Genomic DNA, 13,656 nt, shown 5'->3' with positions numbered 1-13,656 from the left:
GACCATTGATGCATCTTCAAGATGCAGCGACGGTCGACACAACGAGATAAGGCAGCGATGACAGCGAGGCGGTAGAGGCAACGCGAGGGTAGCGAGGCGATAGAGGCGAGGTGCGACGGTGAGGCAAGGGCAGCAACCATGGAAAGGAGACGAGCAAGCAGGAAGAGAGCAGCAGTGACCCACTTTATAAATTTATAAAGTGAGCGGGAGTAAAATCGTCAATTTATCCCCTTTCGATATGCGATCGATATGCGATTGATGAGCCCATCGGGTTGACTAGACTTTCCTTTATAAGAAGTTGAGGCCACTCACTCAAATTTGTGTCCTATGTAGTACGCGTACATCACAGTGTCAACGGATCATGGATTTCCCTAAAATTTATTATCTTTTCAATACATATGTGTTCATTTAAATTAATTTACATATATATTTTTATAAAATTTATAATAATTTATCTTCACTAAAAATTGAAAACTTTTAATTGATCCCATTCACAAAAAGATTAATTTTAAGTATAAATTAAAAGAAATTTATAATAAAAAAATGAAAATTTATTTATCATATTACTATTTAAAAAATCAAATAAATTCACTCATATACCAAAATTACCTACATATTTTCCATCAAAATTGAAAAATATGGCTACAGCTGTGTCTTAACAAAGTGGCAATTGCCATGGCCATGCGTTCATAATCAATTTAGGTAATATTTGTTAAAATAAATAAAATAAAATTATATTAAGATAATTTATATGTAAAAATTAAGATAACTTATTTAAGATAAAAGATAAATTTATCTGAAAAGTTTAAAATAAAAAATAATATATATTTTTTGAAATGAATTTAATAAATATAATGAAAAATAATATTTTTATTTAAAATATTTTTTATATTCTTTTTTTTTTTGGTATACCTTAATTAACAGATTATATATTTAAACTCTTATTAATTGTCAGGCTCAAGGAATGGAAGAGTGCCGGCAGCTCGTCAACACCACCGATATCACTGTCAAAGGCAGCCCAGTGCCCTCCACAATGTGAGGGAAGCATTGCTGGAACCGTGAAGAGATTAGAGCTCTAAATGGTTATAAATTAAGAGCATCTTCAAAGGAGTTGCTATTTTAGATGCTAAATTATTAATTTATAATCTTAAACAGTATTATGGTACATTTGAATTGTACATCTGTTTGTTATTATAAATAGGGGTATCATTTTAATATTTTCTTATTACAAAATATAATTAAAATTTTAAATTTCAAAATACATAATTCTATCTTAAAATAATCAATTTAAATTCTAACAATAACTAAAATAAAAATATTTATATATAATTAATAATTGATTAATTAAAATAAAAATAATTATATATATATAATAAGTACTCCAAAAACTTCCTTTGCGCTTCTCTTGCCTTTTCTACCCCTCCACGGCTCACCCCCCCCTCACCCTTGCCGATTGTCGCTTCTCCCTCGCCTTCGCCCTCACCTTCGCAGGTCATCGTTTCCGCCTTGCCTTCTTCTTGCTTGGTCATTCGTCGCTGCTCGTCCTTGCTAGCGATTCTTCTAGCTCCTTCTCTCGTTGCCTCGGCTTAGGCCTCGTCCTCGCCCTCGCCCTCGCCTGCTCCGACCTTCATCGCTCCTTAGTCGATCGCTATATAATTTAATTTCTAAAAAAAATAAATGCATATTTTTTCATAAAATTTATTTAATATACAAGAAATTGATAGTGAAGATTTTTTTGTATTTTATATTTTAATTTTTTATACTGATGATTTTACATCTTTAATTTTTTTTATATTTTATTTTTTTCTAATGATTTACAAATTAAAATGCAAAATATTTGTAAACTTGGCAGGGAACATGGTGTTTCCCAAACTCCAGGACTTTCCCGAATCTTAGGGTTCAGAAAACATAGATTTCCCCAAATCCTGGGATTCGGGGAAGCCCAACTTCCCCGAACCCCAAGGTTCGAGAATCCTGAAGTTTCTTGAATCCAATTTCTCGACCTCCTACAACAGACACTAATATATACATAGATACATATATTATTATAACTCTCAAAATTTGTTTACTTACTTGTCCGTCGAATGATTTGTGATATTTTTTTGAGTAGTTGTTATCTTGTAACGGCCCGCCTCCCGGAACCTCCTCGCACAAAGAGAATCCGTGAGAGGGTCATTATAAAAATGATATCGAACAATGATGCACCTACAACACACACATAACCCTTTTTGAAATCATAATTTTTCTTTATTATAACATCTCATCATAATCTTTACAAACCATTCATCACTTGGGCCCACCTGGGCTTACATGACATGCGACAAACTCTGAAAACATAAACATTAACCTTTTAAGACACGATGACACCCAGAATCTAGTTTTGGGAGAGCTCTGCACTTGCTACCATGACTTGATAGCCTGGACCCAAATTCCGATGAACGTACCTGGAATGATGTAAAACAACATGAGTCGCGAGACTCAACAAGCTCTAGAAAGGAAGGCTGAGGGTTTAGGATATGACTCTTCCCATAACACCCCATGCAATTCATGTCAATGCAATCACTCCATGTCATGAGCTATACGTACCTTACTTCTACATGCATAACATAAAATTAACTGCACATAAGGAACCAGAGGCCCACATAAGTCACACATTGGCACCCGAGTCCCGCATACATACCTGTTGGTAGCCTTTTATAAGCTACCTCCATACCATGTCCTTAACCTGCCCATTCCTGTTGCTCACATCATAATCTGTTGCGGTGGGTCTCACCCCAAGGTCTTTATGATGCCTTAGGTCTCACCCCAAGGTCTTTATGATGCCTTGGGTCTCACCCCAAGGTCTTTATGTCGCCATGGACCACGCCGCCGTGGGACTCTAACCCCCGGTCTTACCGTGACCATGTCGTGGACCACGCTGCCGTGGGACTTTAACCCAAGGTCTTACCGTGGCCACATCCACCACCCATACTCAACATTTAAAATCGCACATTCTCACCATGCAGTGCAACAAATAAGAAATGCAATGGCTTTTGTAGCATAAACGTGATGACAAGGCCCCCATAAACCAAGCATCAGGCCCTGCTACGCCTCACATAGGAATACACACATGCGACATGCTCTAAATGCATATGCTCGCCTAGGATACCCAAATTAGCTCTTAGACCAACTGGGTCATGCAAATGTTCATACATTTCATCACATACAAAGCATGTCCCCACGTGAATGCAACCCAACCCCTTGAAGCACACACATAATGAAATGCACAAACCAAGGCAGGAATCTGGAGTACCAGCTCTTTTGGCCGTCTAGCGCTTATCGTAACAACCGATGACTGGCGCCCATACATCCAGCCATCAACTGCCACGACCCACGATCAACAGTCAGTGACTTTGTACCCATACCCTTAGACACACTTACTGACACTATTGACTTTATATCTTCCCAACTTAACTTCACATAACATTTCTCCATAACTCATAACTCTTCATGTACATAACCACATAACATCGTAATACCATTCTCAATACTTTTCATTCACATAAAACCATCTCAACATACATCATAAACTCTTTAATACATTCTCCTAATTCTAACCATAACCAATTTCTCTAAGAACCTAATCCCAACGGGTTCGGCATCATTCCCAAGGAAAGCGGAGTGATACGAAGCTCCGTGACAGTTGAAATAAAAGACGTCATGACATCTTTACTTAGCTTATCCCATTAACAATAAACTCATTAATAAAATAAAAGCCATAAAGTGGTTACTACGCGGATTATTATTATCTATGCGTAGAACCGAGTCACGGTGAGGGAGGGTTTAGAGTATAAGAAACCTCGAAGACTTTTACAGGAAATAAATAACGAGAGGAGAGGGTTAGGAGCTTGCCTGAAAATGGTTGATTTCAGCCTCTCTTGTGCTCCCGATGCAAATTAAACCATTTCCTAGCAAATAACACAACCGGGACTTAAATTAATTAATTCTAATCGCGCAAAATTTATAATTTACACATATCATGCTTCTACAGATTTTTACCCACGTACCTGATCACTTCTTATGCCGAAAAATTCCAAAATCCTTTTATTTTTCCTTATTTTATTTTCTTTCCTCTATTTTCTTTTCTTTCTTTCCTTCCTTTTCTTCCTTTCTTCTCCTCCTTCTCGCACCCACTACTCCCTGCGCGCTACTTCTTCTCCCTTTCTTCTTATTTTTTTTTTCTTCTTCTTCTTCCTATTCTTCTCGCGGCCGACCCAGCACCGCCGCGCACCAGCTTGGTGAGCTCGCCGCCGCCGTCGCAGTTGCCGCTGCAACCGGCCGCCTCTCGGACTTCCACCGCCGGTCGCTACTTCGCGCCCCCGGCCCTTGCTGCTGCCGCTTCGCTCGGCGGCCATGACCGAGCTTCACTCGGCAGCTTCCATGGCCGCCCTGCAACTTGTCTCTCTCTCCTTCTATATCTCTCTCTCTCTCTCTCTCTCTCTCTCCCTTCTTCCCTCACACAGCCGAGCCTTCTCCCTCTCCCAATCCCTCAGTCCACTGATCTCTCCCTCTCATCTGTTTTTGTTTGAAGCCATGGCCACTGTAGATCGCTTGGCCACCAAGCACGCGCACCGCAGCCACAAAAATACACAAATTAATTAATTTAATTTAATTTAAATTAATTAGGTTTATTCCTTTATTATTATTATGAATATATGTACATATATATATGTGTATTTAGATATTAACTCACTAACTTAAATTAAGTTAACATAAGTTACACATTTGCTATTATTAACAGTACTATTTTTACTATTAGTTGATTACCTTAAATCATCAAATACCGAAATTTAATAATTATTTTCGTCTCCAAAATTTCGGGATATTACATATCTTCTTAGTCAAACTCTGCCTACATCGTCGTCAACATTTAATTGTAGTAATTTATAGCTAACTTTGATTGGCTAAGAGAAAATAACTGAGTAATGGTGGATGTGAAACAATAGGAATGAGTGACATTTCTGCTATGGTGAGGAGAAAATAGCTTTGTAATGGGGAACATCAAATAATAAGAAATGAATTGCAGAATTTAGCATGACAGGTATATATATACACGCACGCTTAGACACACACACACACACACACACACACACACACACATATACATAGTGGGCATAGCGTGTGTGAAAATTTCCCCAAAACACTTATAATCCATCATTTTACATCTAGGCCTTCCAATCAAATGGGTTTTACACCAAACATTGAATTTAATTTCCCCAATTTAACATTCATCAATCCCATGAATATCTTCATGTAAAGTTCCCCAGAAAACTAGATCAGACAAAATACATCTAGAAAAAACAAAATGATACATATATATATATATATATTTATATGAGAGAGAAATAGAGAAAGCACCAACCATATCCAAGAAGCACAGAATTGAGGGAGACAAAGACAACACAGGCCAACACATATTTCCTAGAGCTGTTTGAGGGGCCTTCAATGTGCCTCGAAACCTAGGGTTCGGGAACTTTCAAAGCGCCCCAAACCTTAGGGTTCAGGAGGCCATCAATGGGGCGGCTATGGCCGCCATGCCCACTGTGTGTGTATATATATATATATATATTTATGAATAGATATGTCTGTGTATGCAGAGATGTGTATATATGTGTCTGTGTGATTGTGTATGTATATATATGTATGTGTATGCATTCTTCTATTTCTCCATTTTCATTCGTTTTTTGTTTTCACATCGCATCCGACGTTCTTCTCATCTGATATTCTGAGATAAAATAGCTGAGTAATAATGAGTGTGGGTGTGAAACAAGAGAAATGAGTGATCTTAAGGAAAAATAGTTTTTCAATGACGGGTGTAAAATAATAAGTAATTGCGACAGTCGATGAAAAGAAATTATAGAGTTTGACATAAGTAATTGCGACGGCCGATAAGAAGAAATTACAAAGTTTAACCGATGGAAGAAAGTGCGATGTTAGGTGATTGCGTAATGTGAGTGGTTGAGCATTGAAGATGAAAAGTAAAATTAAATTTTTGCTTAATACTATTGTTATACGCTATTCCTGCACCACTCTTTATGGGCCGGGCCAATCACCTGAAGCCTAGAAAGTCCAAGCGACCTCGTCAAAGGAAATCCATACACCACTGAAATTCGAGGCTCGTAAAGCAGGCACCTTGCGAGCTCCCGGTAAAGTCGCCTAGCGAGCTCTCAACGATCGACTAACGAGCTCCCAATAGAATCTTCAGTTCGCTGGATCGTCCAGATTGCTGGCCCAAAGCCTCCAGCTTGCATAAGTGGTAAAATTGTCGAGAAGACAGAGATAGGGTCCATTTACTTTATTTGCAACTGCCTATGCTCCTCATAATGGGGAACCCACTCCCGGTTTTGTGTAGATGATAAGGGCTGTTTGTCCCCCGTTATGTAATTTTTATATTTTTATATATTATCTAAATTGTAAAGGCTCCTCAGTATAAATAGGAGTCAGAGATATCATGAAAAAGATAGAGAGAATAATTAGATATCGCCATTTTGAGAGAATAATCAGAGAGTGGTCGTGGAGTAGGCATCGTTCTGACCGAACTACGTAAAAATTCTTGTGTTGACTTATATCTAGGGCCCTTGTTTTCTTTTTTTAGCACTTTGGACTTATTCACCGTGACTCAAAATGAATCAAAATCGGCTGAAATTAAACATCGACAACTATTTTAAATATACTAAAAAGTGGTTCCTGAGAGCAAAATAATGGCTGCAAATAAAATTTTTCATTTTCAATCAAATGATGAAAACATTGTACATGTAGCATTAACCTTTTTTATTTTTACTGACGTAGGCATTCTTTATAATATACGGTTTGATGGATTATTAGGGTGTTTGTGCAGGGCGACCAGCGTGCATAACCCGATGGGCTGTGACTTTGAGAGCTCAACTTCTATGCGCAAAATTTAGACCGCAACTTTTATAGGCTTTGGAGCCCACCACCACTTTGACTTGATCCATTTAGTGGAAATGCTTTATGATTGATTATTTTTGCTAGGCCTCTAGGCGTTTCTTACTGTTACTAAGCCCGACCTTGTCCAGCACTAGCTAGCTCGACTTGTAAAAGGAAGAAGATAGGGCTTCATCTATCTATGCTTAAATTAGTCACTAGATCTGACAAGATACTTTCTCTTAGAAAATTGTATTTTTATAATGAGAATACAATAAAGAACCCTGGTTGTGCCACTTAACCAATCGAGCTATGTCAGACGTGACGCAGACCGATCATCAAGCTTAATTAGTTTAAAACAGGCTATCTTCCATGTACTGTTTTCTTCTCTTAAATGGACTGCTTTCTTCCCTGGTTATATCTATAAATAGGACACACATATCCGCCGCATCCGATGCAGAAACTCTGATGATGATGATAGCGAGAAGCATATAACCAGACAAATGGAGAACCAAGGAGATGATGAAACCCGAATTCACGGAACGGCCCGCCGTCGGCGACTAGCACTGTTTCCGTTGCCCCTCCAAGGCCACCTAAACCCCATGCTCCAGCTCGCCGGAATCCTCCACTCCAGAGGATTCTCCGTCGCCATCATCCACACTCGCTTCAACTCTCCCCTTAAATCCAACTACCCCCACTTCACCTTCCACCCCATCGCCGACGGCCTGTCGGAGAGCCAGGTTTCCGCAACAGCTCCCGCCGATCTCCTCAAGATGCTTCTGGACAACTGCGCCTCGGGGCTGAGGGATTGCTTGGGTGAGTTGTTAATGTCCGAGGAGCCTTTTGCTTGCCTGATAGTAGATTCCTGGTGGCTCTGCTCGAAGTCGGTTGCAGACAGCTTTGGGCTCCCAATGATGGTCTTGCGGACTGGCAGCGTCACAAACTTACTTGCCTTTTCTGCCCTGGTGCGTCTGCAGGAAAATGGTCGCTTGCAAGGTTTGCTGCTCTCCTCCTAAGTATTTAATTAGTTTAATCTTATATATAACAGAAGATGATTGCTTTTCTGTTTAATTTTCAAGATGATCCGTGGGATGAGAGAAAAGAGAAGTAGAGAAGTCGATTTATAATAACCTGAAATTGGTTCATCTATGATTTTTTGCTTAATGAAGTGTTAAAAAGTCTGTTCCATATGAAGCAGTAGCAGCTTCCCGTAAAAACCGCCGTTAATTATTGACTTTTAGTTTAGCCGCCTCAATCAGTGCAGCTTCCTTCGTTTGTCGGTACACAACAAATGAATTATGAATCTGCCAAACTTTGACTTCAATTATGTATTGCTCTAACTGGTAAAAGTCCAAACTAGCTAGCTGTGACCATTGACCAATGCGCACTGCATCTTAAAATAAAATAAAATTAACAACATGCTGCAATTGATTCGGATCAAATTCCCTTCATCTTTTTAAAGGATGGCATTTGGTGGCCCGGATGTTCACATATCGATCCAATCAGTCAATTTGGCATAATATTATTATTAAACCCCCAACATGGTCATACAGCAACAGCAACAGCAAACCCCCACGACACCCTCCCCTGCTCGTCTCTCCCCACGCCTCAAAATCAAGGACCTTCCACTTTAAAAAAAATAAAAAAATCAAGGACCTTCCAGAGTCAGCCTCAAGGTGCCAACAACGGGCCATTATGTCAGCTTCATAAATTATGTTAATTTAAGGGGTCTATAAAATTAAGAAAAAAATAATTATTTTATTCTTATTTCTAAATGATATTTTGTTCTTATATAAATCACCCCCAATCTAAAATTTGTAAAATGAACTCTCTCTCTCTCTTGTGTCTAAATGAATATTTATTTATTATGAATATTTGTAAATCATTATTTTGTCTCAGTGTCTAAATGAATATTTATTTTTTTTTATATTTTATTATAAAAAGTATAATTTAAATGTGATTCGAGGACCCATTTTTATATTCCGACTCAAGATCCAAAATTTCATATAGCGAGTTATTTTATTCGTTAATTAGCTCATTCATTTTCATATTGTTGTTGATCAGAGTCCCAGCCAGAGGAAGCTGTGCCGGAGCTGCCCCTACTCCAAATCAGGGACCTTCCAAAATTTAAACCACGTGACTCACAAGGTCTATACCCGTTGATTGTAGCCATGATCGAGCAATTCAAAACCTCTTCAGGAATCATATGGAACTCCTTTGAAGAACTGGAACCAGCCTCAATGACCAAATTCCACCGAGACTTTGCGGTGCCCAGTTTCCCCGTCGGCCCCTTCCACAAGTTCTTCCCGGCGTCCTCAAGCAGCCTGCTCCCACAAGATCTAAGCTGCATTTCGTGGCTAGACACACAACCACCCAAATCTGTACTCTACGTGAGCTTCGGCAGCATCGCAGCAATGGACGAAGGGCAGTTCCTGGAAATGGCTTGGGGGCTGGAGAGCAGCGCGCAGCCCTTCTTGTGGGTGGTCCGGCCGGGACTGGTCGGCGGCTGGGAATGGCCGGGGCCGTTGCCTAGCGGATTCATGGAGAGGACTCGGGGAAGAGGACACGTGATGAAGTGGGCGCCGCAGCAGGAACTGTTGGGCCATGGAGCCATAGGAGGGTTCTGGACTCACAGTGGATGGAACTCTACAATGGAGAGCATCTGCGAAGGAGTTCCAATGATGTGTTCCCCTTTCTTCGGGGACCAGATCGGGAATGCGAGATACGTGAAAGACGTGTGGAGAATTGGGTTGGTGGTTGAACTTGATGAGATGAAGAGAGGAGAGGTGGAGAAGACGATCAGAAGACTCATGGCGGAGAAGGAAGGGGAGGACATGAGAGAAAGGGCTCTGTGGCTTAAGGAGAAGGTAGAGCTTTCCCTAAGCCAAGGTGGGTCTTCACACCATAGCTTGGAGAGCCTGGTGACTTACATTTTATCATTCTAACTAAAAAAAAACAATATTTCGTCAACAAAGCATGAGGGGACAGGATGGTGGTGATGCATGAGGTGATCGATCGGCGGGATTGAGGCGGCGGTTGTTCTCTGTTTGCTATGGTTTCTTTTGTCTGCTTGTTTTTGGGCCTCTTTTGATGGGCCTTTGGTTTTTGTTTGGTTGGGCCCATGTTTTAGCTAGTTCTATTTGGTTTTTGTTGTTTTCCAGCCTTTGTATGGGTCTTGTTCTGTAGCTTAAAAGAAATCTCGCTGTATTGGTCCTTGTGAGGATCTGATTTCAACAAAAAGAAAAACAAAATACATTTTATCTTTCTAGTTGTCTGCTCTACAATAGAAAAATCTTTAATATTTTTTTCATTGTACTATTTTTCCTTTTATCATTGGCGTCAAGTACCAAATGGCCCTTCAAAATTAAGGCCCAGTAAACTGTACAAAAGCCCAAAAAGGACCTGAGAGAGTTTTTTTTTTTTTTTTTTTTGACAAAATAGATCTTTTGGAGACTACTCTGAGAAGTTTAGTTCTGGAGTTAAAAAAGAGGACTCCCCAAATCAGACTCCCGCAGTAACGCATCAATTTACTTTGGACAGTCTTGATCTTCTACTCGCGTCAGGCATTTTGTATCTTGCCCGACTCCCCCCCACCCCACATGCATGCATGCATGTATATATATAATTTTATATTTTAAAATATTATTATAAATTATTAATTCTAATTTATTCAATTAAAATTAAAGTTACTTGAATAGTTATAATTATAACCATAATTAATAATTTATTTATTTTTTAATCATAACAGAATTTATATATATATTATGTCTTTTTTAATAATATTTATTTTATAAGAGTGAGGTCTGACGTGATTTAATTTGGGGGGCCAAAAATAAGGATTTTAATTAGAGAAGGATTTTAAGTCTATTATTGGTTAAATTACGTTAGTGTCGGATAACATAAATGATTCAATAATTTTAATTTTTTAATCTATTTAATTTAAGCATTTATTTGATTGACTTAGTTCTAAAATGTCAAGATCACGTCATTGAAACGACAACTTCGGTGAGGGCATGTCGAAAATCTCAAATGTGATCACGTTATAAAATATTTTAAATTTTTTTGATTATTTTATAAATAATTAAAATTTAGTGATCATATTAGAAAAAATATCAAATTTTTTTATGACTTTTGGCATGAATTACAAGGGGGGGGGGGGGGGAGAGAGCATGTTTTGATAAGAAGTGGAGACCAATCACTCAAATTTGTGTCCTATGTAGTACGCACATAACAGTGTAAGGGATAATGGATTTCCCTAAAATTTATTTTCTTTTCAATACATATGTGTTCATTTAAATTAATTTACTTATATATTTTTATAAAATTTATAATAATTTGTCTTCACTAAAAATTGAAAGCTTTTAATTGATCCGTATTATGGGTATTTCCTAAACTATTCCTTGTGAGCTAGACTCAATTCAGCAGACAGCCCTAATCGCCTAAAGTTCAGTAGGTCCAAGTCAAACTCGTTAGAGCAAGCTCATACATAGCTGAAACCCAAACTCAGATCGCGGAACCAAACTAGTTCTCAGCAATGTTTCTAGCGAGCTTTTAGCGATGCCCCCTACCGAGCTTCCAACAATGCCGGCGATTCCTCAAATGAGCTCCCAACAATGCTTCCAACGGGCTTCAAATAAGTCTTCCAACTCGTCGGCCTAACATTTCAGCTCGAATAACGACATTGTTGTCGAATAATCGGAGACATGGACCCACTTACTTTATGTGAGACAAATCACATCCTTGACAATATGGAGTCCACTCCCGATTTTATGGAATTGATAAGGATATTTTATCCCCATGACGTCATCTTTACACTTTTATATTTTATGCAATTGTAAACACCATTCACTATAAATAAGGGTCAAAAACACTATTGTAAATGAGACGACAAGAATAACTTACTGTTACTCTACAGAAATAACCAGAAGACAGTCTTGGAGTAGGCATTGTTCTGACCGAATCACATAAAAACCTCTTGCATATGTTCTATTTCGTTGCTCCTCCTTGTATTTGGGTTTATTTCCTCATTGTAGACCTAAGAATCACGGTCAGCTAATTCTGAACGTTAACAATTTCATTCGCAATAAGATTAATTATAAATATAAATTAAAAAAATTATGATAAAAAATAAAAATTATTTATCATAATACTATTAAAAAAATCTAATAAATCCACTCATACACCGAATATACCTACATTTTTTCTATCAAAATTAGTATTGTTATCTTTTTCTATCAAAATTAGTATTGTTATCTAGATAAATCCTATCACTATGTATTAACGAAGTGGAAAGTTATGGTCATGCATTTATAATAAATTTAGGTAGAAAAGATAAATTTATCTAGAAAATTCAAGATTAGAAGTAAAATATTTTTTTTTTAAATAAATTTAACAAATATAATAAAAAAATAATACTTTTTTTTTCAATATACCTTTTATATTCTAATTTTTTCAATCTATATCTTACTTAATAAACACTATCTTAGAGATTATCTATTTAAACTCATATTAATTATCAGGCTCATGGAATGGAAGAGTGCCGGCAGCTCGTCAACACCACGGATATCACTGTCAGGTGCAGCCCACCACAATGCGAGCGAGGCATTGCTGGAACCGTGAAGAGAATGATGCTTTAAATGGTTATAAATTAATAACCCGGCTATGACAGTTTGAGGAGTTCCTTCCATTCTTTCCCTTTCTTTCTTTTGCTGTTGTTTCCATGGCAATGTTCCTTCTGTTCTCATTTTTCACGTCTTCCCTATCCACCCTCCATGGGGAGAGGGGACTTTCTTTGGTTTTCTTTTTTGTATGATACTATTATATTTCCTTTTTATCTCTTTTACATACATTTAGGTAGTATTTGCTAAAACAAATAAGATAAGATTAAAATATTTACCAAACCAAGATATTTTGAATGGTCAATATAAGAATAGAAATGTCGACGTTCGAAATTGGTCGCCCGTAGTTCGTTAGCCTGCACTAAGAGAATAAACACAAATGTAAAGAGAATAAATAAATAGAACAAATAACAAGTTGCATGCAATAAAGTTTTAAATGATTCGACCAAAATGATGCATAATCCTTGACTGTTCTCTAATTATTCTGACAAAGTAACAGTATATTATTGTTCATCCATATACAATAGTTTTCGACCTCTATTTATAGTGTAAGTGTTTACAATTTGAATAGAATCCAAAATGAAAGAATAATATCATGAAGATAATATTTCTTTGTCAATTCCACAAAATCTAGAACGAATTCCGCATTATCAGGGATCTGGTTTGCCATAGATTAGGAAAATTGACTTTTTCGCTAACCTTTTCCTATAAATTCACCATCTCTTCATGACGCGAGCCGAGTGGCCGGGCGGCGTGCCTTGCAACTTAAAACTTCTCGCGATCTAACCCAGTTGAGGTGACCTGCGACCTTGCCACGACATTCTTCAACCCAGGTTTTACTAAGTATTGGAGAGATTGAGCCAATCAATTGGATTGTTTCCAGCTCATAAAAAGTGGTATAGAAAATACCTGTAACATGAAAGCATTCAAAAATATTTATTAGACTGTTTGTTAAATTTTTTAGAATGCATTGGGGGGCATATAGGTCATTTTTTATATTTAATTTATATGATAAATTTATCTGAAGGGAAGTGAGCAATAAATTTATCTGGATAATTTCATATAAGAAGTCACGTGATTTATTTTTCAAGAATTGTCAGATAAATTTAATAAA

The 13,656-nt window shown here is 37.7% G+C and overlaps 1 protein-coding gene across 2 annotated transcripts in view; it reads left to right on the top strand.

The window, feature by feature from the left end:
- Positions 1–7,345: 7,345 nt before the first annotated feature.
- Positions 7,346–13,656, top strand: part of LOC127797137 (UDP-glycosyltransferase 76B1-like) — a 32,097-nt gene continuing 25,786 nt past the window's right edge. The window contains exons 1-2 of one of the 2 annotated variants that reach the window (XM_052329724.1): positions 7,354–7,920; positions 8,989–9,883. In XM_052329724.1, coding sequence (XP_052185684.1) covers positions 7,428–7,920; positions 8,989–9,869 — 1,374 coding nt within the window. In that variant the 5' untranslated portion in view covers positions 7,354–7,427 and the 3' untranslated portion in view covers positions 9,870–9,883. Of the gene's footprint in view, positions 7,921–8,988; positions 9,884–13,656 lie in introns of those variants that run through there. The other variant, XM_052329719.1, reaches the window with a different exon arrangement.

This window comes from Diospyros lotus, chromosome 3 (assembly GCF_014633365.1).
Source record: "Diospyros lotus cultivar Yz01 chromosome 3, ASM1463336v1, whole genome shotgun sequence".
NCBI classification, from domain to species: Eukaryota; Viridiplantae; Streptophyta; class Magnoliopsida; order Ericales; family Ebenaceae; genus Diospyros; species Diospyros lotus.
This window is presented reverse-complemented; position numbering and strand designations above follow the sequence as displayed.